This window comes from Calliopsis andreniformis, chromosome 3, assembly GCF_051401765.1.
Source record: "Calliopsis andreniformis isolate RMS-2024a chromosome 3, iyCalAndr_principal, whole genome shotgun sequence".
In the NCBI taxonomy this organism is placed as follows: Eukaryota; Metazoa; Arthropoda; class Insecta; order Hymenoptera; family Andrenidae; genus Calliopsis; species Calliopsis andreniformis.
This window is the reverse complement of record NC_135064.1, coordinates 9,489,239-9,514,823: the sequence shown is the minus strand read 5'-3', so window position 1 is coordinate 9,514,823 and position 25,585 is coordinate 9,489,239. Positions and strand designations below refer to the sequence as shown.

Here is a 25,585-nt window from a genome sequence, read left to right as displayed (position 1 = left end):
ATGTTCCCTTTCTTCCAGCACTGTTTGCTTGTATTAGTAAGTGTGCAGCTGATGCGAGCAATAGCTCTTGTTCAGACCTTTTAAATCATTTTTATATTTACTTCGGTGTACGTGAACAAGGTAACCATCAGATTGTCTGCAAACGTCGAGTGAACAACTGTGCTCAACTATTCGCATTCTACTTGCAAGTTCTTCATGAGCTGCAACATGGACAGCCATGCTGCTTTGTTCATAGTTTTGGACAATGTAGACGTGGCATAAAGTTATGTTCTCACTGCAGCAAACAAGGAAGAACTGTTTTGCTCCTCGTGCCTCAAATGTGTCCAACAAGTACTAACTTGTTACGAACATTTTATTCGTATTCAACTGACATATCTAAAGCAACATTTCAATTACTTTTTGCCATGGAGGCTACATTTCTTTCTAATAATAACTTGTGCTTTGTCCATGAACAAAGATAATAGCCAATTTGTTCCAAATTGCAAATAATGACTAAAAAGAAAACAGAAGCAATAAAGAGTACAGACTTACAGAACATTTGTCCCCTTGACGATGTGTTGACACATGTTTCCTATTTTTCTTTAATTCCACTCCGAATGAATACACACAAGCAGAATTTTTTGCCATTGGCAATAGGAACGTGAGAAAACCTGAAGAAGCGTTCATCGAGAAACAGCGATTTTTCATAATCCATGAAACATCAAGGAAAAGCTTGTCATCGTTGGTTCAGTGAAGGCATAGCTTAATATAGACAGCTGTCTCGATACGACTTGTCTTCAGACGTTGGGATAACGGTTGATCGAACGAAACACTTGTGAACCAGTGGCTCTCGCGGAGCTCGAATCCTAGGACGAACGAACTCGCGATCGGTGCGTGCGAACCGAAAGACTAGACGCTCACAAACTGGTTTCACTCGCAATGTCGGCGGTTGCGTAATGTCCGGTATAACGCGAGCCTGATTTGTAATCCGTGCTATTCGACGCGCGTCATTGCGTGTAATTAATTGGAATTCGTTCCATCGCGTCGGTGTGACGCGACCGAGATTCTTGTTTCAGATATGTGCATGCACACGCTGTTCGCGGCGAAATCGCTGTTTATTCTTCCTCGTCTCGCTCGCGAGTCGACGCTGCTCATTGTGAAGCGTGGAAGCAGCTGACGCGAAGTGTCCACTGACCTTTATCTCGACTCCTCTGTTACAGTATGTGTAACGGAATATGTAGTAACACGTTTCGCGTCATGAAAGTCTTAGCACTGTCCAGCTCGCTTCCCCCTTCTAATGGTTTCTCTGACTCTTTGATATACACGTCGTGTCTTGTGTTTGAGGTTTCTAGATAAGATTATTTTTTCTAATGCGAGCACTTGCTTTGATTCGCCCTCTTTGTGCTTAGAATACCTACTATTTTTATCTTCTACATCTTATAATCAGTTAAAGTGTGAGGTCATAGACTTTGGGCTCTTCTTGGATTTTTAATTTTAGTGCCATAGTGTACTATGGTACAAAGTAACTGTAAATTTCAGAGTAACGTAGGAATACAGTTAAATACGTACGACCTCGATATAGGTTCAACTTGTCCCTTCAGCTATGGATTTATTGTCACACAAATTCCATACTGACGTCAGCGAGAGGAATTACTATTATTAACACAATTCGGTTGAATGATAAATACTCGTTGCGTAATCCACGGACAATTCTGAATGAAGCAATGTACACATCTGATAAAACTCGTAATGCATGTGTACCTACATACCTACGCCACGTCAAGACAAATTCGATTGGAGTAAGATATTCCCCTCAAGCTGATCTCGCATACAATACAGACAATACTCCCACGCGCCTCTCTCTCAGCCAGCTTCCTGAGAGACACGTTTCCCTGAATCCACAGTCCGTATTTATTCGAGCGTGGCGTAACAGAGCTCGTTGGCTCATTCTCTGGCCAGAGGTTTTCCAATGAGCGGAGGTTGCCTACGCAGCTCGTAGTCGTAATCCTCGCGGACAGAATCTCGATGGTAATTGATCGGAACGGGGGTCCTCTCGATCGATTCAACCCTGAACCGGGAGAAAACGTTTGATAGTCGAGTGATCGAGCGAGACCAGGACTGGTGGTTCAACCTGGAACGCTTAATTAGCCAGGCAACCGCCTTTCGTTCTCGAGCCATCGAGCTCTCGCGTCGACGCTGGCCTCGAACATTCTGTTTCTTCGCCCGCGGATCTATCGAATTTTCTAGCCGCCCGTGCGTAATCCAGGCAGACATTAAACAGCTCAGAGAGGTGGAGGGTTCCGTTTACCTAGCAGAGAGAGGATGGTACGCGAACAGGGTCCGCTCGACGCCGTTGGCTAATTGAAATGCTTCTGGTGCTACGCTCTGCGATACATTCGATAAATCCTCGCGAATATCCGCGCTGTAAAGAGCTTCTCTCGAACGGGAGGGTTTCAAAGGCTGTGTTTTATTACCTTTTGCGAGGCACGGTTGCACAAGCGAAGTTCTACGGAGAGAGAGAGCCTCGTTGAAATATTGCGGACGCGAGGAACGGGATTTTCGAGCGTAACGTACGGTCGATGGGAACGGGCGATTAGTTTCATAGGTTGGGAACACGGACAAATTAGCCATCGCTTTTAAGTTGGAGGATGTACAGCCTGGGTACTTGTCGGGTACGATGTTTATTCGATATAAGCTCGCGATTTAGGAAAAGTAACGAGCTTGTCGAACGCAGCTGGCATGTTTCTCTGGGGAAATTTAACACATTTATGGTGGAAGCTAACCGTGTTCATGGTTCATGGCGAATGTGGTTGCTTTTGATAGAGCATCAGGAAACATACAGTATGTAAATAGCCCTCATGTTTTTGATTCTGTGGCTCTCAGTTTTGTGAAGAACGTGCAAGTCGGAAGCAAGGTCGATAAGAAAGCAGTACGACATAATGCAGTAAAAAGGCTTATAATTAGGCAGTAAATGTTTATGCATTTATGTGTGTTCTAAATGTGGAAACAAGTGCATACAATATGTAAAAATATACAAAATATTCAGAGTAATGTACCCGTGACAATATTTAGAGCGTAGAATCTTTATTTAGGTCTCATTTCTTACATTGAGTTTATGAAGATGTAAAATAGTGTAAATATCTGTAATATTCGTCAAGGCATTGGATAGCATGGAATAAATTAACCACGTTGTACATTTGACGATATTTATATGTATTATACTATAGAACCTACTGCTGTGAATACCATGATACAAATTCACCAATCGATATATTTAAAATCACATTTTATTTTCTCTATTTACGCAGTTAAAGAATAAAAAATGAAGTAGAACTGTATCTGTTGATCTAAAAAAGTCTTCTATTCTTCTACAAACCCGTTGTACATATAGATTTACAAAAAAAATTGCAAGTCCCATTGAAGCGAAAACTCGAAACAAAAGTATCCAAGCGGAAAAAGTTAACGACGACTTAGAAATCTCAGTCTCCGCCAGTGCCAAAAAAAAACTAGCCTATGGAAAGTGAGAAACGCGTCTCCGAACGAGCGCCTCGGGCCAAAACCAGTGACTCTCAACGTCCCTTCGTCCACAAATCTCAAAGAGCAGAATTTCGCTTCCATCTCGTCCAGCACGCAGACGATTTTCACGAAAGCTCCGTTTTGTCCCCGAGCCATGGTACAGGAGGGGCAGAGAGGCGCAGGGGAGTGCCATAAACTGGGCGCTATAATGGGCTCTGAGAAGACGTAACAATGCGGTTAATCGGGCGCCTGGCTCCTTCCTGAGGGCGAACAGGAAGGAAGGGGGTCGAGGGGGGAGGATGGCTTAGAGTAGAGAACGGGGTGGGGGACACGCGGGAGATAGCCGACGAGGGGGGCAAGGGAGAAAAAAATTTCGAGACGCCAGGCATTGCTCCCCTTTGTTAGCGGGGTTGGCCTCAGGTAGAGAGAAATCACGAAAGTCTGCCGCATTCTATGGAAATACACAAAGGCACGACTGGTCCTTTTGTTATCCCGAGGGTTTCTACCTGCCCTCCTCGGCCGTGGCTCGTGAACAATGTAACGCTCCGTGGAAAAAAAAATATCAGAGCAGAAACGAGATAGAGAGGGCGCTGACGGAGGAGGAAGGAGAGCTGTCCATGCATTCGTACGCTTGGAGGTCACTCGAGGTCGAACGCACGCGGGACCTCGAGGGTATCCTGCGTGTGTTTGTTACGCTCGGTTCCTCGAGACCCTACGAGAATCTTGATTGCTCTTTCGATAACAGGAAACAGGAAAGGGAGTCGAGAGACGAGGCGATTGCGCAACCCTGCACTTTCCGCGAATCATTCATAGCCGTGTCACATAGTTGAATTCCTGCCGAGAGGACGCGAGTTCTGGCCCGCTAAGTTTAAACCCGTAGTACGCCGCGTTGACCTTCGATGAATGAAAATAGATGGCGCGTTGCTTGCATTCGTTTTCTCTGCTCGCCTTTCTATCTTGTTTTTTTCAATGATCCTCTTCGGGAGAGCGCGCAAGGGACCCCCAGGGCCGAGAATTCGCAATAAAATAGAGAAGGGAATGCTGCGATCCTGCGAACCGTGGAATGCCTAATTTTGGCCCAGCTATTTAATATATCTGCCGCGCTGCTGTTCGAACCGAGTCGTCCCCGAAAGTATCGCGACAGCGTTTATTTTCGCTTCGACGGAGGAAACTGTTTCGCCTCGCTTCGAAGCGTGACTGCGCTCCCAGACGCCGCGAAACTCGTGGCGAATCGACTCGAAGCCAGGATTACCTTACGAATTTTCTCTTTGGATATAGTGGCGGAAATGGGGAAGTGGAGGAAGAAATAACGGGTGTACTGTTGGTATAGGTCTAGGACCTAGGGCCTAGATAGGACAGCTGTTATTTCTTTTCCCACATTCCAATTTCCTCTGTTATTCCCAAGGAAGGAATTTGTATGACAACCCTGTTCAAACCTGGATTTTTCGTGTCCTATACAAATTTCTGGTTGAACATTCCAGGAGAATCGATTCCTTTACGTTGCCTGTTGAAATATGGGACGATATCATCGGTGTCAACTGGAGCAGACGAGAATTGATTCATTGGGATTTGAAAAATGGTCTCTGCTCCTGTTGAGTCTCGAGTTTGTAGAATTTCTTTAGTCGATTGTGGATTAGGATTTAAATATTTAAAGACATGTTCAGATGGATTTATTTAGCTTGTTAGTTACTCGTATTCGTTTACTTCATATCGAATCTATGCATTATGCGATGTTACATATACCTACTTACTGGTTTTATGAGAATGGTAGTATTAATTCCTCGAGTGTTACATATGAAAGTGTGTATATTCTTGTGGTACACATTTTCTGTGATTACCGTAATACCTACGTCATGATTACTATATGGAAGTAAGCTTGTACGTCATAAATATTGCTGCAAAAAATTTGCAGGACTCTAACAAGGTACACGGAAAAAATGTTAAGTCGAAGCTATTAAAGTCTTTTGTAGAATTTACGAAAATACTCTAACAGGCCTGAATTTAATAGGATCAATAAGAGTCGACTTTGCAGATTGAACAAAGCTACTCTTGCTGTAGCTAAGCTAGCTTTGTTAATTCCACAAAGGTCTACAACGAATCCTACAAAAGTCTACCCTGCTTAAATCTACTTAGGAGACTTTCGCAAAATCTGTATGACCATTTTTTCCGTGTTCAGTCCCACAAGTCAGTATATCTGACACAAACATTAAAATGCTGAAGAATCTCCTTAATCCGATTACATATACCTGTCATACCCGCTGTGAATTGGCTTTGACGCCATAATCGCTTGATGCGCCTAATCCTGTGGAAAATAGATTCGTTTCACTCGCTACAGACGAGTTTTTCTATGCTGAGTCTATCTCCACCTGTAATACGCAGAATATTGCGCCAGTTCAATAAATTACGCACGCTTAAGAACGCAGAGGACCATTCATACAGCTTTCCTCCGAGCAATCCTATTGCTCCGGTTAGTAACTGGCGATAGCAGCGTTACAGATGAAATCACTTGCATTTATTTCAACGAACGTAATCTAACAGAAACAGCAGGCAATAAACTGTTCAGTAACATCAGAAGAATCCAGTCAACACGCGTTAGCATCGCCTTGGGTATCAGCTATCGGTCATTACGCGTGCAAAAAAGGTGGCGATTGAAAAGTTGCTCTGGAATCGAGTTGGATTCGATCCTAGGTCCTGCAAATGACTCGTTTAGTTATGTATATTCCCTGGATCGTTGCGGTGGTCGGTTTTCTTTCTCGATTTTCTGCCTAGGCGCTCCCCTTTCTCCTCGGTGCCGATCGCTGAGCGCTCGCGCGCACGCAGGGGCCTGCTGGGCGCAGCTCTGAATCACAACCGCAAATATCCTTCTCCGGTAACTGGCTCTGCTGGTTGCGCTCGTCGAGAGAGAAGCGTTGCTGCGGCCATGTGAACGGCGGAATGAACGCGAGCAAACGAGAATTGAGAGCGGCGGAGAGGCGAGAGAGCAGCGCTTGCTGCAGAGCCAAACGAGTCCGAGGAGACTTTACGATCGAGCTGCACTCTGTTGAGGCCACGATCTAGGTCAACCGAGAGGTCGGTTTCCCTAGTTTCAGCGGCGTCTTGCGTGGCCTGGTGAATCCAATTTCGTCGGTAGCTTCGTAATCGAGTTTTTCCTAGAGATTCCAGATGGGACTTGCTTGTGTATTTCTTCGTTCGAGTTTCTCGGTTCTGATGTTTTATCCTTCGGAACTACGAATGTATCGAATTCTTGGATTTCGCTGTTTTTGGGATTCACGGAACAGAGTTTAAATTTTGCATTTATTTTGGGTCAAGGATTACTTGTCGAAAGACACAATTTGTGAAATGAAGTATTTGGTATGACGTAAAGTCTTGTAGGTTGATACAGAGGCTGATACTAAATCTTAAACATTACTTTACATGTGTACTTTATAAACTTGCTTCTTGTTACATTTACTTTTTTGACATGGAGTGTCCCTTACTTTAATCAGCTTGAGTCACAAGTAAAAGTTCCATTTTAGAAGCCTTCAACTGAGACAAAAACTCAAACAGTATTTTCATATTGAACTAATTATACATATCAAATAGTACATACTAGCACGCTTAAAATATTACTCAAAATTAGCTCCCCTTTGGCGCGTTTTTTGTTATACAAGTAGGTATTATATAACAGGACATAGAACATACCTACATAAAAAAATGCAGTTGTCTTCTCGTTACTAGAGTCCTGCAATTGTTAAAATAAAAATCCTCTAAAGTTGTCCCAATTCCTTCAGTTAACGACAAACTGTTTTTCCTCATTAATCCATAAAATGATACCAAGTATTCGCTTGTTATCAATCCACAATATAGGCATTCATGTATATATCCTGTATAATGAATAAACACGTGAATAACACCGTGTGTCATAAACAGTTACACAACACAACAAGCGTATCAACGCATAAAAACATACGCCTGTTGTAATTCCATTCCAACTAAACGTCATCCCGAGGAGGGAAGGCGGGGCAGCGTAAAGGGCCATCACCATCGATTCCCGTCAGCTAATTAACACAGTTTCAGTCATGCGAGCGTGATTCAGTGTCTCGATAAACTCTCTGTTTCGTAATTCGAACGTCGCAGAATGTATCAGCATAGTGGGGCAGCCATTATCTCGCGCTTCCGTATCTCTCGCGTTTCTTTGATCATTGTCAGCCTTACGAGTCGAGTCCGAAGGTCGAATAGGGAGACCAACTGTAGTCTCAATGCTCGTATAGTGTAGATCAAGTGTGTTATACACTGTTGATTAGAAGCATTAGAATATCTAGTATCTTGAATGAATTTTCGCGTTTTATTGAGAGATTGGGGTAAGGTGGCCATGCTAAGCGAAAATAAGTGTAACTTCTATATTTGTTAAAGAATTTTTTTGTTTAAAAAAATGTTCTATGTGGTACACACCATATGAACAAAATTTTTCAATTTTCGCACTTTCGCTACGTTATTGAAAAACACTTCAGTATTGGATTGCATATATAAATGGTTCCTTAATATCACTGATTAGCTATTTCTCAGATCGTCTCATATCTGTTTTACTCTTAATTCCTTACGAAACATTGGAGAATAAAACGAAAACTAAATAAAATAAAACTAAAACGAAAATCGTATGTTCAATTTAATTGAGGAAAAGAGAAATATAAACTAGGCACTTAACGCTATCTGTTCCACTTTTTCTCAATTATATCAACGATTGAAAAAATATCACAGAGTAACCTGTATCGTGAACTAACCTGAGTTTACCCTACTAATTACTTTTAAACAGAGATGTGCATACAGCGCGCCTATCTCGTATTCTCGTATAAAATCGCCATTGTCGCCCTATGGCGAGCAGCGACTTATCTTATCAGCGCTTACGCGCGCGCGCAGGTTACACTATCGGCGTCGGAGGCAACGGGTCGACCAGACATACAGGGTGTCCCAAAACTGGTGGTACGAGCAGAAAAGGAGTGATTCTACAGGAAAAAATAAGCCAAGAATGTAGAATAAATTTATTGATATGCTTCGATTTCAAGAAAATTGATTTTGAGTTATAGCCGGGGGCAAGTGTATGAAAGTACAGTTTTGCGTATTTGAAGGGTTCATGGGATAAGGGGAACACTCTCGGTGTGACCACTGATTGTCTCTACAGTAGGCTAAAAGCATTTTTTGCACTCATGTTCCTAAAACTGTAGGTTGATATACTTGGTACACTAATACCTAAATACTAACATTCATTTGATTCAATTTTAGGCTTAAATTCTAATATATGGGGTAACCTACTTAAATAAAAAAATTGTATCATAAAATAGTATCCTATGTTTCTGGTACCTTATAATTAAAGTATCAGGACATACAGCTTTAGTTTGTTGTTTTCTTACTATGACATTTGATATCTTAAGCAATCAGGTATTGAGACATTTATTTTACCTAGTCATAATTCAAAATTAATTTTCTCTAAAACGAAACTGAATATCAACAATTTTTATTCCACATTTTCGTCTTACTTTTTCATATAAAATCGTCCCTTTTCCCCTTGTACCACCATTTCTGAAACGCCCTGTGTCTTCCAGTGAATTCTCGAGCGTCAGTTCGCTCGCTGCTCTCCTCGTGACTAGCGCAAACGCTTCCATATCGCGTTTTTTCCACCGATTATGTTGCGAAAGTGTTTTAAATAACGATGGAAATATGACGCAGCGTGGCTCGCTTCGTTCCGTCGCCTCGATTCACCCATCTGTTATCAATGTTTTGTAACATTTCGCATCGCCGACGCGAATCGTAATAGAATGCAGAAATGCAAACGAGCTGGCGGGTAAACAAGCTTGGTCAACTCGATCCGCGATATATTCGCTGTTTACCCAGCTCGATATATCACCGGTTGTTTTCATAGTTGCCTCTTATCGATCGCCTCCTCGACGCGACGCTTATCTGCCCGAGGCTGTTTGTCGTCTTGGAATCGACGCTGGCTGTTTTGGATCCGCTGATTCGCTCCTTATCGCTACGCCAATAACACTATCGTATTTTTCGTGAAAATTCGCCTGCCTAGTGTTACGAAACGATCGTTATGAAATCCTCGGCGTTGTTTGCGCTCGCGAAATAAAACAATCAGCTCGAACGGGAACGCGTGGATATTGTCTTGGGTCGAGGACAGGCGTTGCTTGGTAAAACGGATTTCCGATTCAGGGCCGCGCGAACGCGATTCGACGAAATCGCGTTTGCGAGTATTTCCGAGGTCTGGCACGAGGTCTGAATATCGGAAGCTCGAGTTTGAATCGCAGATAGCCGTTTCCGCTGTGACTTCGCTGCGCTCGCTTCTTTCAGGACTCCACTTTCTTTCGACGCGAGAGAAATCGTTCCCTGGTATCGACTTATTATGGAAATGGACTCTGTTTCGTATTGAAACATTCTCGTTCGATCTCCTCTCTTCGACTGTTTCTCGTCGTCGTTTTTTGCTTTTATCTGGAACTATTCGAACTGCTTGTGGCGGCAAAAGGTGGTTGGTAGTAGTAAAAGGTACTTACGTAGTCGTTCACCTGGAGTACTTTGACGCAGCTCGAGCGTTTCTATCGAGTCGGCGAAGTTCGAAAGTAAAGGGAAAGAAGAGATTAGGTAGAGACGGGATAAGTAGGAACTTCCCGGAAGTACGTAGAACAACGAAAAGGCACTGCGCTGCTTCTACGAGTTTTTGTCAGCGGGCAAATAATCCGAGCAGAGGCACTTGTTGCCTCCACTGTGCGTGAGTGTTCTGTGTTGACAGGGTACTTTTCCTGCAATTCAGATTCGGCAATCAAGTATGCGTCATGTGTTATTTGATAAAAGGAAAATGTGCTTCCTGCCGCTTGGATCATGGGTGGCCCACGATATTTACATATTGCAGATAATGCTTTCATGCAAATTTTTCGATTGTAGAGGGAACCTCGAAAATTATTCATGAAACGAGACTAGTGATCGTGGAGTGGCAACCATTTTGTTAAATTCTTCAATTTTTTTCCTGTTGTATCTCAATTTCAAATCCTGTTAAATATGTCGATTATTTTTGAGGGACTTGCCAACTTTTTGAAATAACTTTTTTTATTTTACAATTATTACGTGGTGTTTCAAAGGAGTTGAACTGTTTCGAGCTCAGGGTCACTACTTCTGTAGACCTAGTTCAAAATATTATTCCATGTTTGCATAAAAACTATATACTTATCTACTTTCTGATAATGGTCGATAGAGTTCTCAGTTGTCTTAATCTTCTAAATAAAAATATCAACTTTTAATTTGAGCTATCCTCGTCATTGCAGTTCGAAGTAAAAGTAGGACTGGGAAAAATAAACTGAAACTACTATTTTCATATCCACTCCTTAATCAATTATTAACAACCCATTTCAAGATTCATTCACGTCTATTCCCATCAAAACTGCTATGCTATATTCTTCCTTCCATCTCTATTTTTAATTATTACACAGCCTGCTCCAATTTCCTCAGTCTTATTGTCCAAAAAGAAAACATTTTTAGACTTCGAATGTATCGGTACGTAAACACGTGAATTTAATAACCCGCTCTGAATAAATTCATAAATCGCTCCATCGGCAACGAGTTTCCTAAAACAAAAATATAAAGTAGCATCTATTTTAGACATGTTTTATGCGTCCAGAAACAATCTCTGAATTAATCGCGCGCAGAAGTGCGTTCGTTAGGATCGGATTGCGTGGAATTCGAGGAAGAAGATGAAAGAGGGACTTCTCGGTTGGCTCGGCTCCCAGCTGGCTTCGCGTGAATAAGCGGGGGCGAAATAATTTCGCATTTGGAATATCCGCTGGGCAAGGCGGAGGCGGATGGGGGCAGAGGGGCGCGGCGAATTCCGCAGCTCGAGTGGATTATTTTCGACTGGCGTTATTCTGGCCGACTGGTTTCGATATTCGGGTCAGCAGGGCGTTTGTTTATGCTTTTGATCGAAGATGCTCCGTCGGATCAACGGCGAGCGTGACTCGGCGACAAAATTGGCTTGACAGAAGCGTTCCCTCGATGGGAAATCGTGGAACGAGGTCGCGTGTGGTCGTCGATCAAAGATGAAAACTCTTTTTCGGTAGCTAATGGGTTTTATGGCGGAGTCGTTCGACGAAGAAAGTTAATCGGGAAAAAAGTGAAATGGAGTTTGCCTTTTTTGGGTGTGGGATTAATAGAGTTGCTTGGAACATGAGTTGGGTCAAAATGGACAGTCTTGGTTATCTGTAGATGGCTTTGTGAATGGATTCTTTGGTATTTGCTTCATGGGAATTGGAAAATTAATGTTAAAATTGAATGGGTGTGTTGAAGAACTGTACAAGTCCAAAGTTAACTATCTTCAAATGATCTCAAAATTATATCTAGACCCCAAAGCCAAAGTGTATTAAGTCACACAGAAAACAGGTGGACTTAATCCTCTGGCTTAGGGGTTCAGACTTGTAAAATGCATAGAACTACACTGTAGGATTAAATATCTTGAAATGCTTCTTGATATTTTTGAATTTGTACTATTCTTCAACTCATCCATTCAATTACATATTAGAGAGACTTGAAGAACTTGTTATTATTCCAAAGATGCAAAACATCTAAAGTATAGATTATATTATACGTATAGGGGTGAATAAATGCGCCAACAATGATAAAAGTAGTCTGAGTAAAAAAATCTAAAAGAATTGAATTTATCATTTATTTGGTCTTGCATCAACTTACCTTACAGAAATAAATTCAACTTTTAAAAAATTGTTGACTTAAGACCACTGACATAATTAGCGGCACAAATATTGATTTAAGTTCTATGTAATCATATTTCACATAGAAGAAACATACGTTTGTGCAGACATCTCCAGTCTACCATAATGAGGACTGACATGTCGCCAGTGAATGGCCTCATTCCAAGCTTCTTTATCGGTCCATTGTCTCGAAGCGTTCGACCTTAACGAAGAATCGCTACAATCAAAAGCAATTATCGATCGTAGGATCGCTATATTTACTCCAATTTGTCTACCAAGTCCCTCAAATAGATCTCATCAGCGGCCACAACTTCATCGCGTCGCAGCTCCTTCGAGAGCCTCAAATCACCGACTTAAGGATTTCAATAAAGACGAAAAAGGGAAGGCTGAAAAAAGCGTCGATCCAGTTTCCAGGTCGCCTTGATTTCTCGTTAAGTCAATTGACCTTCGGCAGAAGCGAGTCGTGCGAGGATCGTGCAGCGTGCGCTCGCGCGCGAGCTGAAGCGCGTTCGTGTCGCTCCGTAATAAAGCTCGGAGGTTACTGAAGCCATCTTCGGTCGATCGTCAGCACTAGACGGAGAGAGAATGTGAGAAAGAAAGAGGGAGAGGGAGTCGACTCGTAAACTCTGCGAAACGATATTCCCGCGAAAGGTCAAAGGCTGCGACGAGGCGAGCAACGAGCGCCGATACGCCAACTCCTTCGTCAACGGGGCACGTTCAACAACCTGCTGACCTTCCTCGGCTATTCTACGCGAATATATCTCTTGCTCTATTTTCGAGCCGCGCGCGCTTACGCAAGTGTCGTTACTTTACGCGCACGAGTTGTTAAACGATCCACGATGCACAGGGTGGCTGTTTAATCGCAACGTGACCTAACGAGGTGCTTCAGCTGGGAATATTGGAAAGAAGGGTCACTCGAGAAATTACTCTACCGACCAAAACTGTGCGACCATATCTCAGTAGAAATTTTCACATTATCTGTTGGAAGATTAATACTATCCATGATAAAATGTTTTGGCCAAACGCAATAATATGAAGTTATTTTAAAATATTGTAATTTCTGAAATGTAAAATGCTATCATATGAATATAAGATATTAGGGAAAATTAAATGGATTTGGTACGGTAGTATTTTATATTTTCAGAAATATTTATAATATTTTATATTTGCCGAAATGTTTCTGCCAGAAAGAATGGGATAAATAGACTGGGGATGTTTATACATTTATGAGAATTTGAAATGTATAAAAAGTTACAGAATGTATATAATTTTCAAAAATATAGAAAACAGATAGAATAGGAAATTACAGTATTTAAAAGGTGGCGTAAATTTTTATTTAGATTCTATTTCTTGTGATGTTGCATATTATTAGGTAAAACTACCTAATCCATATTGATGAACAGCAGAAGTAGATAATAAGAATTCAAGTGATTCCATGTTTTTGGCTGGTCGAGTAGGTTGTAGTTGTGGTGTTGAGAATGTCTACATTTTGTTGCTAATAGTATTTTCTATATTTTTATTAATTTATCTCTGCTGCTTGGGTTCAGGTTCGTTCGACGCCCTATTTTTGGCACAGTGTCTCATCGCGGACCAAGCATACTTAACCGAATAACAGATTTAAAGTTCAGTCGTTACTTGTTTAATCGAGCTAATGGGTCGCTCACGATCTCCTCGATTATCTAATTCAGCAAGAGCTCTCTGTCGAATGCGATGTAAAGGCGCCCGTGGCGATTAAGGGGTAATTGCGAAGTCTTTAAATGTAAGAATAATATGGTGGGCGTAGAATATACAGTGTTATGTACTTAGGAATCACAACGGAAGATTTCGAATCCAATTGCTCTGAGTTTAATGAAATTTCTTGGAACACTTTATCAGGACGAGTAAGGAGTTTGTGAAAATTAGAAAAGTTTTGTTCGGGTCAGTTTATGTGTGTTAATACATTTCTGTGCTATTCAGAAGTGGAGAAGGAAATTGAAAGAGTAATTCCGAGGAGGAATAATTATGATTTTAAAACATTATGATTTTACAACATTGAAAATATCAAGAATCTCAAAATGATCCATTAACAACCTCGTAGAAAAAAATGTAATTATAGAATTAGTATCATAATCTTTACTTGTAAGCCCGCTATTATTTCCAGTATTTTTTAAAAATCTCATTTTTCTCAGATTTCGTTTTTAAAATATTTTTTCATTATAGATGTATAAGCCACGAACGCATTATTTAAGTCGTCTTCCTCGTGTTGATAAAGGATAGAACTCTGCCTTTAGGAAACAAGACTGTGTCTGACAGTTATAGCTTCCCCACAGAGATTACATAATAATTCATTTTCTTTTGATATTACAAATGATTGCTTGGATTTAGTATGACCTATCCTTAGTATACGTAGGGTGACCTGTTCTTTCCTGGGAAGATGGTTCATGAATTTGAACTCGTCTGTATCTAATCTGTAGTTGTGTAGTGTACTGGTATTGCCTTCTTCTCTCCATTGTTTTCTCCAGAACCACAGAAATATTTGCAACCCTAAAGCCCGATGCACACGAGCGATATTTTGACGCGCGATCCCATTGCGATCATATATCTGCTTCGTAATTAGAATGCAAAAAAAAACGCAACAAAATCGTGTGTCAAAATATCTCTTGTGTGCATCGGCCCTAAATATAACAAAAATATTAAATATTCGACGCTCCGTTAACCGAGATTCTACTGTACTCAAGCTTGGTCTGGGTGTCTGTCTTCGTTGTTTCTAATCAGAGAACCAAAGAAAAACCTATGATCGCCACAAAATTGTGCGTCAGAGTATCTCTCGTGTGCATCGGCGCTAAATATAACAAAAATATTAAATATTCGACGCTCCGTTAACCGAGATTCTACTGTACTCAAGCTTGGTCTGGGTGACTGTCTCTGTTGTTTCTAATCAGAGAACCAAAGAAAAACCTATGATCGCCACAAAATTGTGCGTCAGAGTATCTCTCGTGTCCATCGTCCCTAAATATAACAAAAATATCGAATATTCGACGTTCTGTTAGATTCTACTCTACTCAATTTTGGTCTTCCTGATTCCTCGAACATAAGACGAGATCGCTATGCGCGGCATTAGATTTTGAAAAAACAATTGCTCCGTGACGGAGCCGCGGGTGAAACGGACCGTGGTGCCCATCGGGAAGCAGCCAAGGCATTCTTTCTCGCTGCCGGAATATAATTAGACGCGGGGAACGAGCAATGGAGCGGTAAATCAGTCGGCGCGGGTAAAGATCAAGGGGAACGAAGAACGAGGAACGCGTCGTTGGGTTACCGAACCCGTTCGGGTGATCACGATGGCCGAGGAGGAGCGGGTTTCGCGCTCGGGCCGAATATATCGGGCTACCCTTTAAAAATAGTAGTCGAACCGGCTCGCTGACGCGACTCGTTTCACGAAATCTCGTGGAACGAGAACCGTTTCCGGGAAGCGATCCAGCCTCCGTCGAAGGCCTTGGGATCGAGGAAAAAGGCTCGAGGCTCGCTCGAAGCCTTGCAAAAACCCATTTACTCTGCCAACGAGTTCTCTGGTGGAAGACAATGGGCACAGTGTTTTCTGGGCATTCAGAGCGAACTGGGAATTCAGATAGAGCGGGAATGATCGAATCGTTGAGTGAGTTTGTTCGTTCAGAAGAGCAAATGTTTTGAGAAATCAAGATGTACAAAATGGTATGGTGGTTTCAAGAAGCTAGTAGGAATATTCAGAAATTGGAGCTAAAGACTCGTTAGAACGACTTATTACATTTCTCTGTGCTCGTTTGTACTTTGATTTTAACCTTCAATTATGGACACGGAATATGGTTGACACTATGTGACGTATTTTTATTACTGGTTTCATTTAAGTATCAAAGACTTTATAATGAAAGTTGGGAATGTATGGCATACCTTGTTTATACATTCCAATTAATGCCATACTAGTTTAGAAAATATTTAATATTAGTAGGTTTTAATCAAAGTCTTTGTATCTTAAAATTGAGTGTTCGTAGTTGTGAGTCCACTATTTTTGTTTTGTTTTGAAATAGAGTAATTTTTTTCTCTAAAATGTGATGGAAAATAATAATTTAAAAAAATTATTTTTCCTCCTTTCACAGTTTTCTGTTAATAATCTAGGTTCAATATTATAATGCAAACATGAAACATTGCATGATACGCAAATATGAAACTAGTCACAGTTCATCAGTTCATATTTTAACCCTTTCCTGGCTAATGGAGTAGGTATATATGTCCTATGTTTTTCTCTGCCAGCCTAAGTTAACCTAGTTAACATACAAAACTAAAAATAAAAATTGCGATAAAAGCATCATTCAGTCACGAAAGGGTTAAACTTACAGTAGGTAAATATTAATAAAAAGGAAGTAAGATGATACGTATCTGTGTCACTGCGTACTGGAGGCTTAAAAATAAAAATTGTTCCCTGTGGCATTCTTCACCATATTAATCTATTATCAAGTACCTACTATTCGTGTCCCATGAGAAGTCCTTTGTAACGCATCAGGGGCAACACATTTCAAGGGACTTCTCGTGGGATACGAGTACTACAGTTCACCCAGTCAAAAATCAAAGTGTTCTCACAGAAGGTAGCACAGATGTCAAAATTGAACAATTTTGCGTTTTGTTAAAAGAAAATTCTATATAACACAGAAAACAAAGTTCTCCAATTTTGGCACTTGCTCTACTTGTCGCAAGTCCTCTTCAATTGCGTTGTCCACTGACCAAGAGCGTTACGCCTGTCTCCTGGATCCTCTTTCACCCACAGGTCACGCGTATCGCGTTTCCATAAGCAAACGTCGCCGCCATTTATACAGTGGTCGCGAATGTCGAGCCAGCGGCAGTCTCTTTTGTCTCCGTGCTCGGCGCGACCGTAAATAGAGTCCGTCTTTCGCTCGAGCGTGGCTTCTTATCTCGCTCCCTTTACCTCGAGATTTCCGTAAACATATACTGGCGCTGGGCCAGCACTGAGAGGGAGGAATACATTATTCGAGAAATCGTGAACGGGTGCCAGTGGAGCGTGGCACGCGGAGCTAATCTAATCGTTTCGTCGAACCACGCACGGCTCTCTTAGCGAAACCTTCGCCCGCAGAACCGGTGCTCGATTATCGAGGTCAAACTCCGTTCCAGAATCGGCGCTCGTGATACGCCAATCGCGAACTAATTGCCGCCTGGCCTTCTGGCATTGTCCCAAATTTCCCTCCCACGGGAAAAAGTTCCTCCGAGCTGCTCTGTTTCATCGATTTTCGTTGTCCTTTTTCCTACGGTCGTCGAGAGAGCCGAGGGAAACGTACGGTCGGTTAGGAAAGTTTCGAGGCACTCGATAAATTGGTAGAGTTTGGGGAGTTCAACTTTGTAAAAGTGTTATAGGTTTAGGAAGTTCGGTTATGAGTTTTGATATCTGTTGAGTTTTTTATGGAGTTAGGGGCTCGTAATTTGAAATATTGACGGTGGTTAGTAATTGAGTTTGTAGACGAGGATCGTTAATTAAAAGTAAACTTATTGCGAGGTCCGTATTAAATTCTATAAAAGACTTCTTTTTTAATATAGATATAGTTAGAATAGTCTACATAGGTACGTTATCATATTATACATACAATACATTTATATTTTGAAAAAAAATCAATAGTAGCACAAGAATTTAATTATTGATTCAGTTTTTAGATAGATATTAGTGAACATTTAAAATTCAAATATTCCCCACCTTATGGTAAATTCTTAAAAATATGATGCGTGATTACATGATTTAGCACTGCCTAGTTGAGTGACAAATATTACGTGATTCTCTAATAAAATTTGAATGTTTACTCAAAAATCACGAATTGAATGTACAAGCCTAGTAATACTTAAATTTAAAAACACTTGAAAGCAGCATCTAAAAATATTGCAATAAAATCGTTCACAGAAGAAGTTATTGCATCGTTTTCAATATACAATTGACTGATCCATTAACTGAACAAACTTGACGTAAGGAATCATTGCGTAAAACCGAGGTGCAGCCAAAGTATCTTTTGAAACCTGCCCGAACGCCAAAGATCAACAAACATAAAACACGCAACATTAAAAGTATCATATGTAGTTTGTAAAATATTGCAATCCTGAATTGAAACAATCTCAATAAAAAAGGTATAACGTTTCGATTGAGAATGATCTATCGAAAATCAGACATAAATATTTTCCCAAGAAAACAGGTCCCGCTTACTATAATCATTACCATAAGTCTATAACGATCTATCATGTGTTATGATATACTTAGATTTGATTTACAGAGACGGAAATTGAAAGTAAATTCAGATATTACCCTAGTTTCTCAAGATCATACGTGTCGGTAATAATAAAATGAAAGTGATCTCTAAGTAAAAAACTAAAAGAAAGTTAAATTTAGTATCTACTCATTCCATAACGAAGGTAAATCAAAGCAACACTAAATAAGTGATAAATCCAATTCCTTTACATTTTTTCTTAGACCACGTTCATATTCACTGGCACCTATAAAAAAATCCTATTAAATTTCTAATCGACTCGAATCTCTACCATAAACCCTATCACTGACATACAGAGAATTTCGTCGTTAATAATCCCGCCATTAGCTCGTCGCCAAAGCTTCGAATAAAAAAACATTTCCGTTGAAATTATGACCGATTGTGTTTCAGTCAATCTCTCCCTCTCATCGTCGAAACCCCGATGGCCGATTACGAGCGCATGGGTGTCGAGAAGCCCGACCTCGTCCCCTAGGACCCCGTCGTTATTCGATTTTACGTCGTTTCCAGTCTCCATTCAAGCCCCGAACATCCCTGCAAAATCACCCTCCTCCGATCGATCATCCGTATCAACCCTCGGTGCTCACCCTCGCCCAACCGTTCGACCTTTTATGCTGCGTTTCGCTGGATTTATTGATCGGCCTCGGGCCTTCGCTGAAACACCCTCGTCGAACATCGAACCGTGGCCCCTCCCCTCTGTCCATTCTTTATTCCTCGGTTATCCTCCTGAATGGTATTTAGGCAGCGGGGAAACATTTATTCCGTGCCGCTTCATCGTGAACGAACTCACCGACTGCGTTCAATCTCGCGGCTGTTTTCGGACGCGAGGACTCCAGATGATCACGGCACCGTGTCTGCTGTAATTGGAGCACGCGTGTTTGCGTGGTCGTTGGTAAAGAGAATTCAGGCGTGCGTTGTTTACGAGCTATCGTGATTGATTTTGGAGTATTTTTAGGAATTGTTTTTTTTTATGAAGGGCCTTTGTAGAAATTTTTTGTTTACTGGTAGAGGGTGGGTTTGGTGTACGAGATGCAAGGGTGGAAGTGCTGAAGTGACGGAGGATTCTAGAGATTTTAACCCCTCGTCAGGTTAGTTTAAGACTCGGGCTGAGCGTGAAGCACGGAACAGTTTGGTTATTGTTGTCAGAATTATATTTAAATTTGTTAGGGTATATCTACCTCGATTTTTATACAGCTGTCTTTTGTCTAAAATGTGAAGGAAGAGAAGTAGTTTAATATAAAATCCTATCTACTGACAAAGGAACCAGTTGTACAGTAATAAATGACCACCTAATCCTACAGTGTTAGAAATATAATCACACTCGCTTAAAATACAACTTAAGTTCTACCATTAAAGAAAATGCGAAAGATGATAAAATTCATGACCTACTAAAATTCCTGAAAGAAACTAACTTATTCCATCAAATCGTCTAGACCTACCTAATGTCTCTTTAATTAAATTTAATGGTTCTATTATTTTTTTGTATCACTATGTGACACCAATGGAATGGTACAAAAATTGTATCACCTTATTAAAAAAAAAACGAACTGGTTTAGATTAACTCTACTAGCCTATCATACCGTAAAGTCTTACAGTAACATTCATTTGGCACATAGGTTTACTTTACCGAACTACTTGCAACAGTTACTAAACAATAATAAAACTTTTTCTACAGGTGCAAGCATCTGAAAATATAATAGAATGAAAATTAAATTTAGAATCTATTCTAGACTGTGTATATACACCTTGCACACATTCACTGTACGGTTGGATCTATATTCGTCATTTGAAGGTTAACCTTTCAACCGGCGTATTTCTTGATCAGAAATGCCTCCAGTATATTTATAGCTGAATATTTTCGAAACGATTAAAGGCGACTTAAATCACGTTATTTACAGTAAATACTATCTGTGACCTAACACAATATTTAATCCTCTAATTACCGAGTAATTGAACTCGCCTTATCTCCTACAAAAAAGCTTTTCAGTGAGATAGCTTGTCTTTCGCTAAAAAGTGCTTCTCGGTTTCTTCTTTCGAGTTTAATGGTACCTGACCCAGACCTGAAGATTGGAAGCATTTCGTAGCAGGCTGTGATTCATCGTCGTTACTTACGTTATTTTTCCTCGGTGGGCACGGATGAATGAACGTACTCCCAAGATTAAGATTATAAAAATAGTCGTAAACGTAGAGCGATAATTCCCTCGGCGGTTTTGAAAGCGATGGGAGGTTCGTCGGTGGCTCGGGTCGTGCAGATAATCGAACGTCGTGGTATCGCGCGCATGAATATTTAACGAACACTGAATCAGCCGTTTCAAACATCATTAGCGCGCGTATCGATTACGTGTCCTGTAAAACGCGTATTTACAATCGTTTACTCGCCTTGTTTACGCAACGAGCTGGAGACATCAGGAAAAGTTATTTCTATAGCGGACGCGTTTTAATCAGCTCGATATATGTAAAAGCGTAATGAGATACAGAAATTATCCTCTGATAATTGGAATCGACGAAGAACGGTAAAAATAGTGTGTTCGTTTTTACTTTTTGCGTTGAGCATTCATTATTACTTTTATCGGTACACGAAGCAAGCTTGACGCCTGGGCACAGTGCAAAGCTTCTGTGCTCAGGCCTCAAGTTTGCTCGTTATACAAATGCTCTGCACTCGATATGATCTTTGAGAGAGCATAAATAAATTCCTAGCGTATGAATTAGCTTGGAAAATGTGCCCTTCACGCTTTGTGGGCTCGTTACTCTCATCTAATTGTATGTTTACGTTCGCAACTTGTAAATAGTATAATAATTAATAAATAGGAGTCGTTGAACGTGAAGTAACACAAAATTATATATTCTCAAATATTATATTCTTAAGATACGTGGTTCTAATGCTGACGACAGACGATAACATAGAAATTTTATGCTAATGATTTATTTGACGTCTGCATTAATACAGAGTCTGTTTAAACAGAATTCAAATTTTGCTTACGAATCACGTAATACATGCCGCATGAAACAGCATAAACTCAGATAGCATTTCTTCAAAACTGTATTTCAGGTAAGAAAATATGTAAATTTAAAATAGTCAGCAGAAACAGGTACTTCTAATGTTACTGAATTAATTTGCACACCTGATTGCTTGGATTTCTAACATGTATAGAATTTATGACTATACAACTCTTCAGTTACTCGAGGTTGCAAAGTCGAACTGACTCAACATTTAGGATCCCCGATAACGTTTGCTTCGTTGCGCGTTGCACACTGCGGTTTACGATCGATAAGAAAGGAAGACGCAAAATACTTTGTACGATACACTCGTGTATTTAACGCAATCGAGAACCACGGTATGCATTTTAACTGCGAAAACGCGGTGTGTAATGTAAAAAAGAGCTGTCTACCTAAAACTACAGACTATTAAAAAAATACCATGAATAAAGGAATATTTCCATAAAATGGAAAAGCTTCGAATAAAATACTGTAAAATAAATCTACATTAGTTTAGTCAGTAAGAACCAAGAAGCTGATGCAACTTAAAACATGAAAAGAATATTTTTTATAAATGAAATTACAAGAAATAATATTTTTTTATAAATCTTCACATTTTGAATAGTTGAAGAAATAAAATATAAGGTAATTGACCCAGTAGTCAAATAAATAATAAGATAGCATTACTTGAACTTTCCAGAATTGATCACACAGTAAGTTCAGATATCGTATATCATACAATTTCTTTTAATAATAAAATAAATAAATAAGTACTTCAAAATCATTATTTATTGAATCGACTACTGGATACTGATCGAGTGTCGAGTCAACTAGCTTAGATATAGCTACTAATTTCTACTTTGTTAGCAAATATCATTAATTAAATCGATGTAAATTGATTATTTAGAAAAACTCCTTCCTTGTTCTTCAGTTTAAGCGTGTTTTTTCATTAAAAGAATGTAGGCATAACGTATGCAGAAAATTGGGAGCAAAGTTGAAAGTCACGAGTGAATAAACGGCTGTGTGATTTACAGATAGCGCAAATATCCGAACGGGAGTCTCGTTTTCCCAGGCTCTCGAGCCAAACGAGCGTTCCCCCGTTCGTCGTCGGCGAAAATAGAGCGACGGTAGTAAGACATTTTGGCACGTCGGGTCCGATCCACCGAGACCAATTTTACAAGCGTCGGCGGCCACTCGTCAAAGCTTCAAGCGCTACCCCATCGACCCCTCTGTCCCGACTACAGGCACTGCCAGCAAACTGTTCGAACTCTCTCTATATAATATTCCCCTGAAAATGTTTAAACTCGGATTTCATCTCTAAAAATAACGTCGCGCTAGCAATTATAGATATCGCCGCGTATTTACGCTGTTCGTAAATGCACAATCAGACTGGCGGTCTCCGTGCCAGAATCGACGCGAAGTCAACAGTCTGATAAGCTCGTGGGACGATCCTCTGCTCCTGAGCTCGCCAAGGCCTCGACGGTCGCTTTCTTTGTTTCTAACGCTCGAATCGATCGTGGCAGGGGCCACAGGTCCGACTCGATAGAATTTTGTTTGTGTTCTTTGAAGCCTGCTTCGCCGAGAGGGAAGCGCGATATCGTTGTCGGGGAATGTGGAAAGATGGATGTGTATAGGAATATTTGAAGTCGTAAATCACGATTTCTCCCTGCAACAGTGCTGTAATTACGTTGATAAGATAAATAAGCAAGTAATGTTACTTGCAGCATGTAAAGTAAAATTATGAAGTGACGTCAGAGCAGAGTGTACCGTGGGTCGTGAGAAAGAAGTCATGGTGGTTTGAGAAGGTTCAGGTGAGAAATTGTTTTAGGAAATGGAGGTTTTCGAGTTGTTCAGAGTAATTTGCAAAATATAATTGAAGTTTACAACATTTATTTCAGTACCTAAATATTGTAATTATAATTATATGTTTCGTCAATTTGTTGAAACAGATGCATGAATACTAGGTACATTTTTTAGGAAATCGATTTGAAGTTATAAAGTTAAATAGCAATGAAAATTAGCAATATTAAAAAGAAAATAATGTACTAAATTCATTTCCTATAAATACAAATTCTTAAGACAATCTTTTCTAAATTATTACAAATTCAGTGTATATATTTAAACGTATGACAGATTACTTTCCCAAAGATGGAAAAAAAGCGGGTCAGATTTATGAAACAGTGATGATTCTAAAAACAAGTTTCACATATGTATACAGTTTCTCTCAAAACATTAAGTCCATATGGTTTCTATAATATTTCTGTCTCTAGAAATCAGTACGTATGACCTCAGGCGAAGAAACTAAAAATAGTGCTCCATTAAAAGGCAATACAAAACGAAAAACAGTATTTCTTTTGCACAACATTATTTTCAAACGGAATACCTGCAAATAAAAAATGATCATAAATTTGAACACTCATATAAAACCGTTGTTAAACAAGAAAGATCAGACCACGGACTGAAATACGTGCAATTCACTTTTAGTTTCACGCAGGTAGCACGTATGAGAAATGTTATTTCAGCCCAAGTAGTTAATTAGAGGAATTAGGAGTCGTAAATCATAAACATTTCTATGAATTAGGAATTATGATGGGATTTCCAACACGCGATTGTCGCTCGCGGCTACCATATGCAAGTAAATTTTGTATATTACACATCTTAATTAGATCCACAGGAAATGAACTGAGTTTTTAAAATAAATGGCAGTTGATTGACACTGCTTTTATAAGAAACAGGTAACGACAATTTATCAGCATTTTGTGAAGAAAAGAAACTGGAAAGAAGTGAAGTATATATACAAAAACCGATATAAAGAAGTTCTAAGATATTTTTAATTAATATTTCAGTTTCCTTCGTGGAAAAATAAATTGTTGCAGTCATTTTGTTTTTATCGCGTGTTTGCGATGAAACTGCTGCAGATAGCGACAATTTACAAACACAAAATGCTTATTGAAGCACAAATGAAAGAAGATATAGCAGCCACATGCGACAGCTGTGTACAGGAAATTCCATCTGCAACCCTCATTTAAATATCTGAATACTCCAGCATTTTTTCACTAAAAATCTTTTATCTGCTTGGTAAATATTTTCTTAATAAATAGGTCATGATCTCACTTCACTATTCCTGATATATTAATGATATGTTGATTGTGTTGACGTTAACAGCTGTGCTGTGAATCAGACAACAGAACGTACACAGTAAAGTAGCTTTCGTCCCCTTGGTCACGTTAAGCTGTCTCCCCTGAGCAATAACGAGGAACTTTTTGTTACTATTCCACACACCTTGAAAAACTCGCTACTTGTTGCCGAATATTCCTCCAGGTTTCTTCGTAAACAAATGTCACCTTGAAATCGAAACAAAATTCAAACATTCCCCAGATGACGTTATTGTTATTAATTTTTTATTTACGAGCACAATCCCTTTGATACAAAGACAAAAAGAGAAATTAGCTTGAATATTACAGTATGCGTCGTAGATTATTCCTGAAGGTGATAAGTGGAGTGAAAAAGTCGAGCAACATCAAGTAATCTCTTTAACTGATCACCAAGAATCCTAACAGGTCATAGGCCCAGCAGTTTTGACAAGGGGACCAAACCAAAAAGCAATATCTAGCTTCTTGTGAACAAGTGAGCAGTAAAGGTGTCTTAAGATATTATCTTGCTTCACTGTACACAAAATGTTTCTATAAGTTAATACTTATTAGACAAATTTTGGAACTCACTGTTCAGTGTAAAGTATACAAACATTATTTCAGACGCGACTCGATGCATGTTTCCCATTTTTCTCCGAGACACTTGAAAGAAAAATAAACAAGCAGCAAACTTTGCCCCCGACAACAGAAACATATAGAATCCTAGAAAAACATTCGCCAAGAAGCAGAGACTTTCCCAAAGAACACGGAAGCGTCAACAGAAATAAGTGACTCGTGAGAAGAGTTCCTCCTCGCTTCAGTGAGAACGCAGCTTTGCAGTTCGAAGATCGAAGCTGCGCGGTTGTTTCGCAGCGATATTCACGTTCACCGAGCACGGAACAAGAAGCAATAGTGGCCGAGTCAACAGGTTAATCCCGCGCAGCATTAACGTGATGAGTCTCAATTACGTTCCCGCAATAAAACGCCGACT

The 25,585-nt window shown here is 40.1% G+C and overlaps 2 protein-coding genes and 1 long non-coding RNA gene across 4 annotated transcripts in view; 1 reads left to right on the top strand and 2 right to left on the bottom strand.

The window, feature by feature from the left end:
• Kdm3 (Lysine demethylase 3) overlaps window positions 1-25,585 on the top strand; it is a 400,441-nt gene that overhangs the window by 308,421 nt on the left and 66,435 nt on the right. The gene's annotated exons all lie outside the window — the stretch shown is intronic.
• LOC143188676 (uncharacterized) lies at window positions 9,497-10,349 on the bottom strand. The gene is made up of 3 exons (XM_076393072.1): window positions 10,227-10,349; window positions 10,023-10,176; window positions 9,497-9,966 (listed from the first exon to the last, which is right to left on the bottom strand). The coding sequence occupies exons 1-3, from the start codon at window positions 10,347-10,349 to the stop codon at window positions 9,500-9,502; spliced, it is 744 nt and encodes a 247-aa protein (XP_076249187.1). The 3' UTR covers window positions 9,497-9,499.
• On the bottom strand, window positions 10,743-12,629 carry LOC143176959 (uncharacterized). The gene is made up of 3 exons (XR_013001519.1): window positions 12,497-12,629; window positions 12,319-12,423; window positions 10,743-11,087 (listed from the first exon to the last, which is right to left on the bottom strand). It is a non-coding gene; the product is annotated as an uncharacterized LOC143176959 (long non-coding RNA).

What these genes read in the sequence shown, in the direction of transcription:
- LOC143188676 (XM_076393072.1), bottom strand. Translation starts at nt 10,349, where the DNA reads ATGATCCAAGCGGCAGGAAGCACATTTTCCTTTTATCAAATAACACAT. An exon ending in AACACTCACGCACAGTGGAG is followed by an intron (nt 10,177 to 10,226) that starts GCAACAAGTGCC and finishes AAAAACTCGTAG; the next exon opens with AAGCAGCGCAGTGCCTTTTC. An exon ending in TACTCCAGGTGAACGACTAC is followed by an intron (nt 9,967 to 10,022) that starts GTAAGTACCTTT and finishes CAGTTCGAATAG; the next exon opens with TTCCAGATAAAAGCAAAAAA.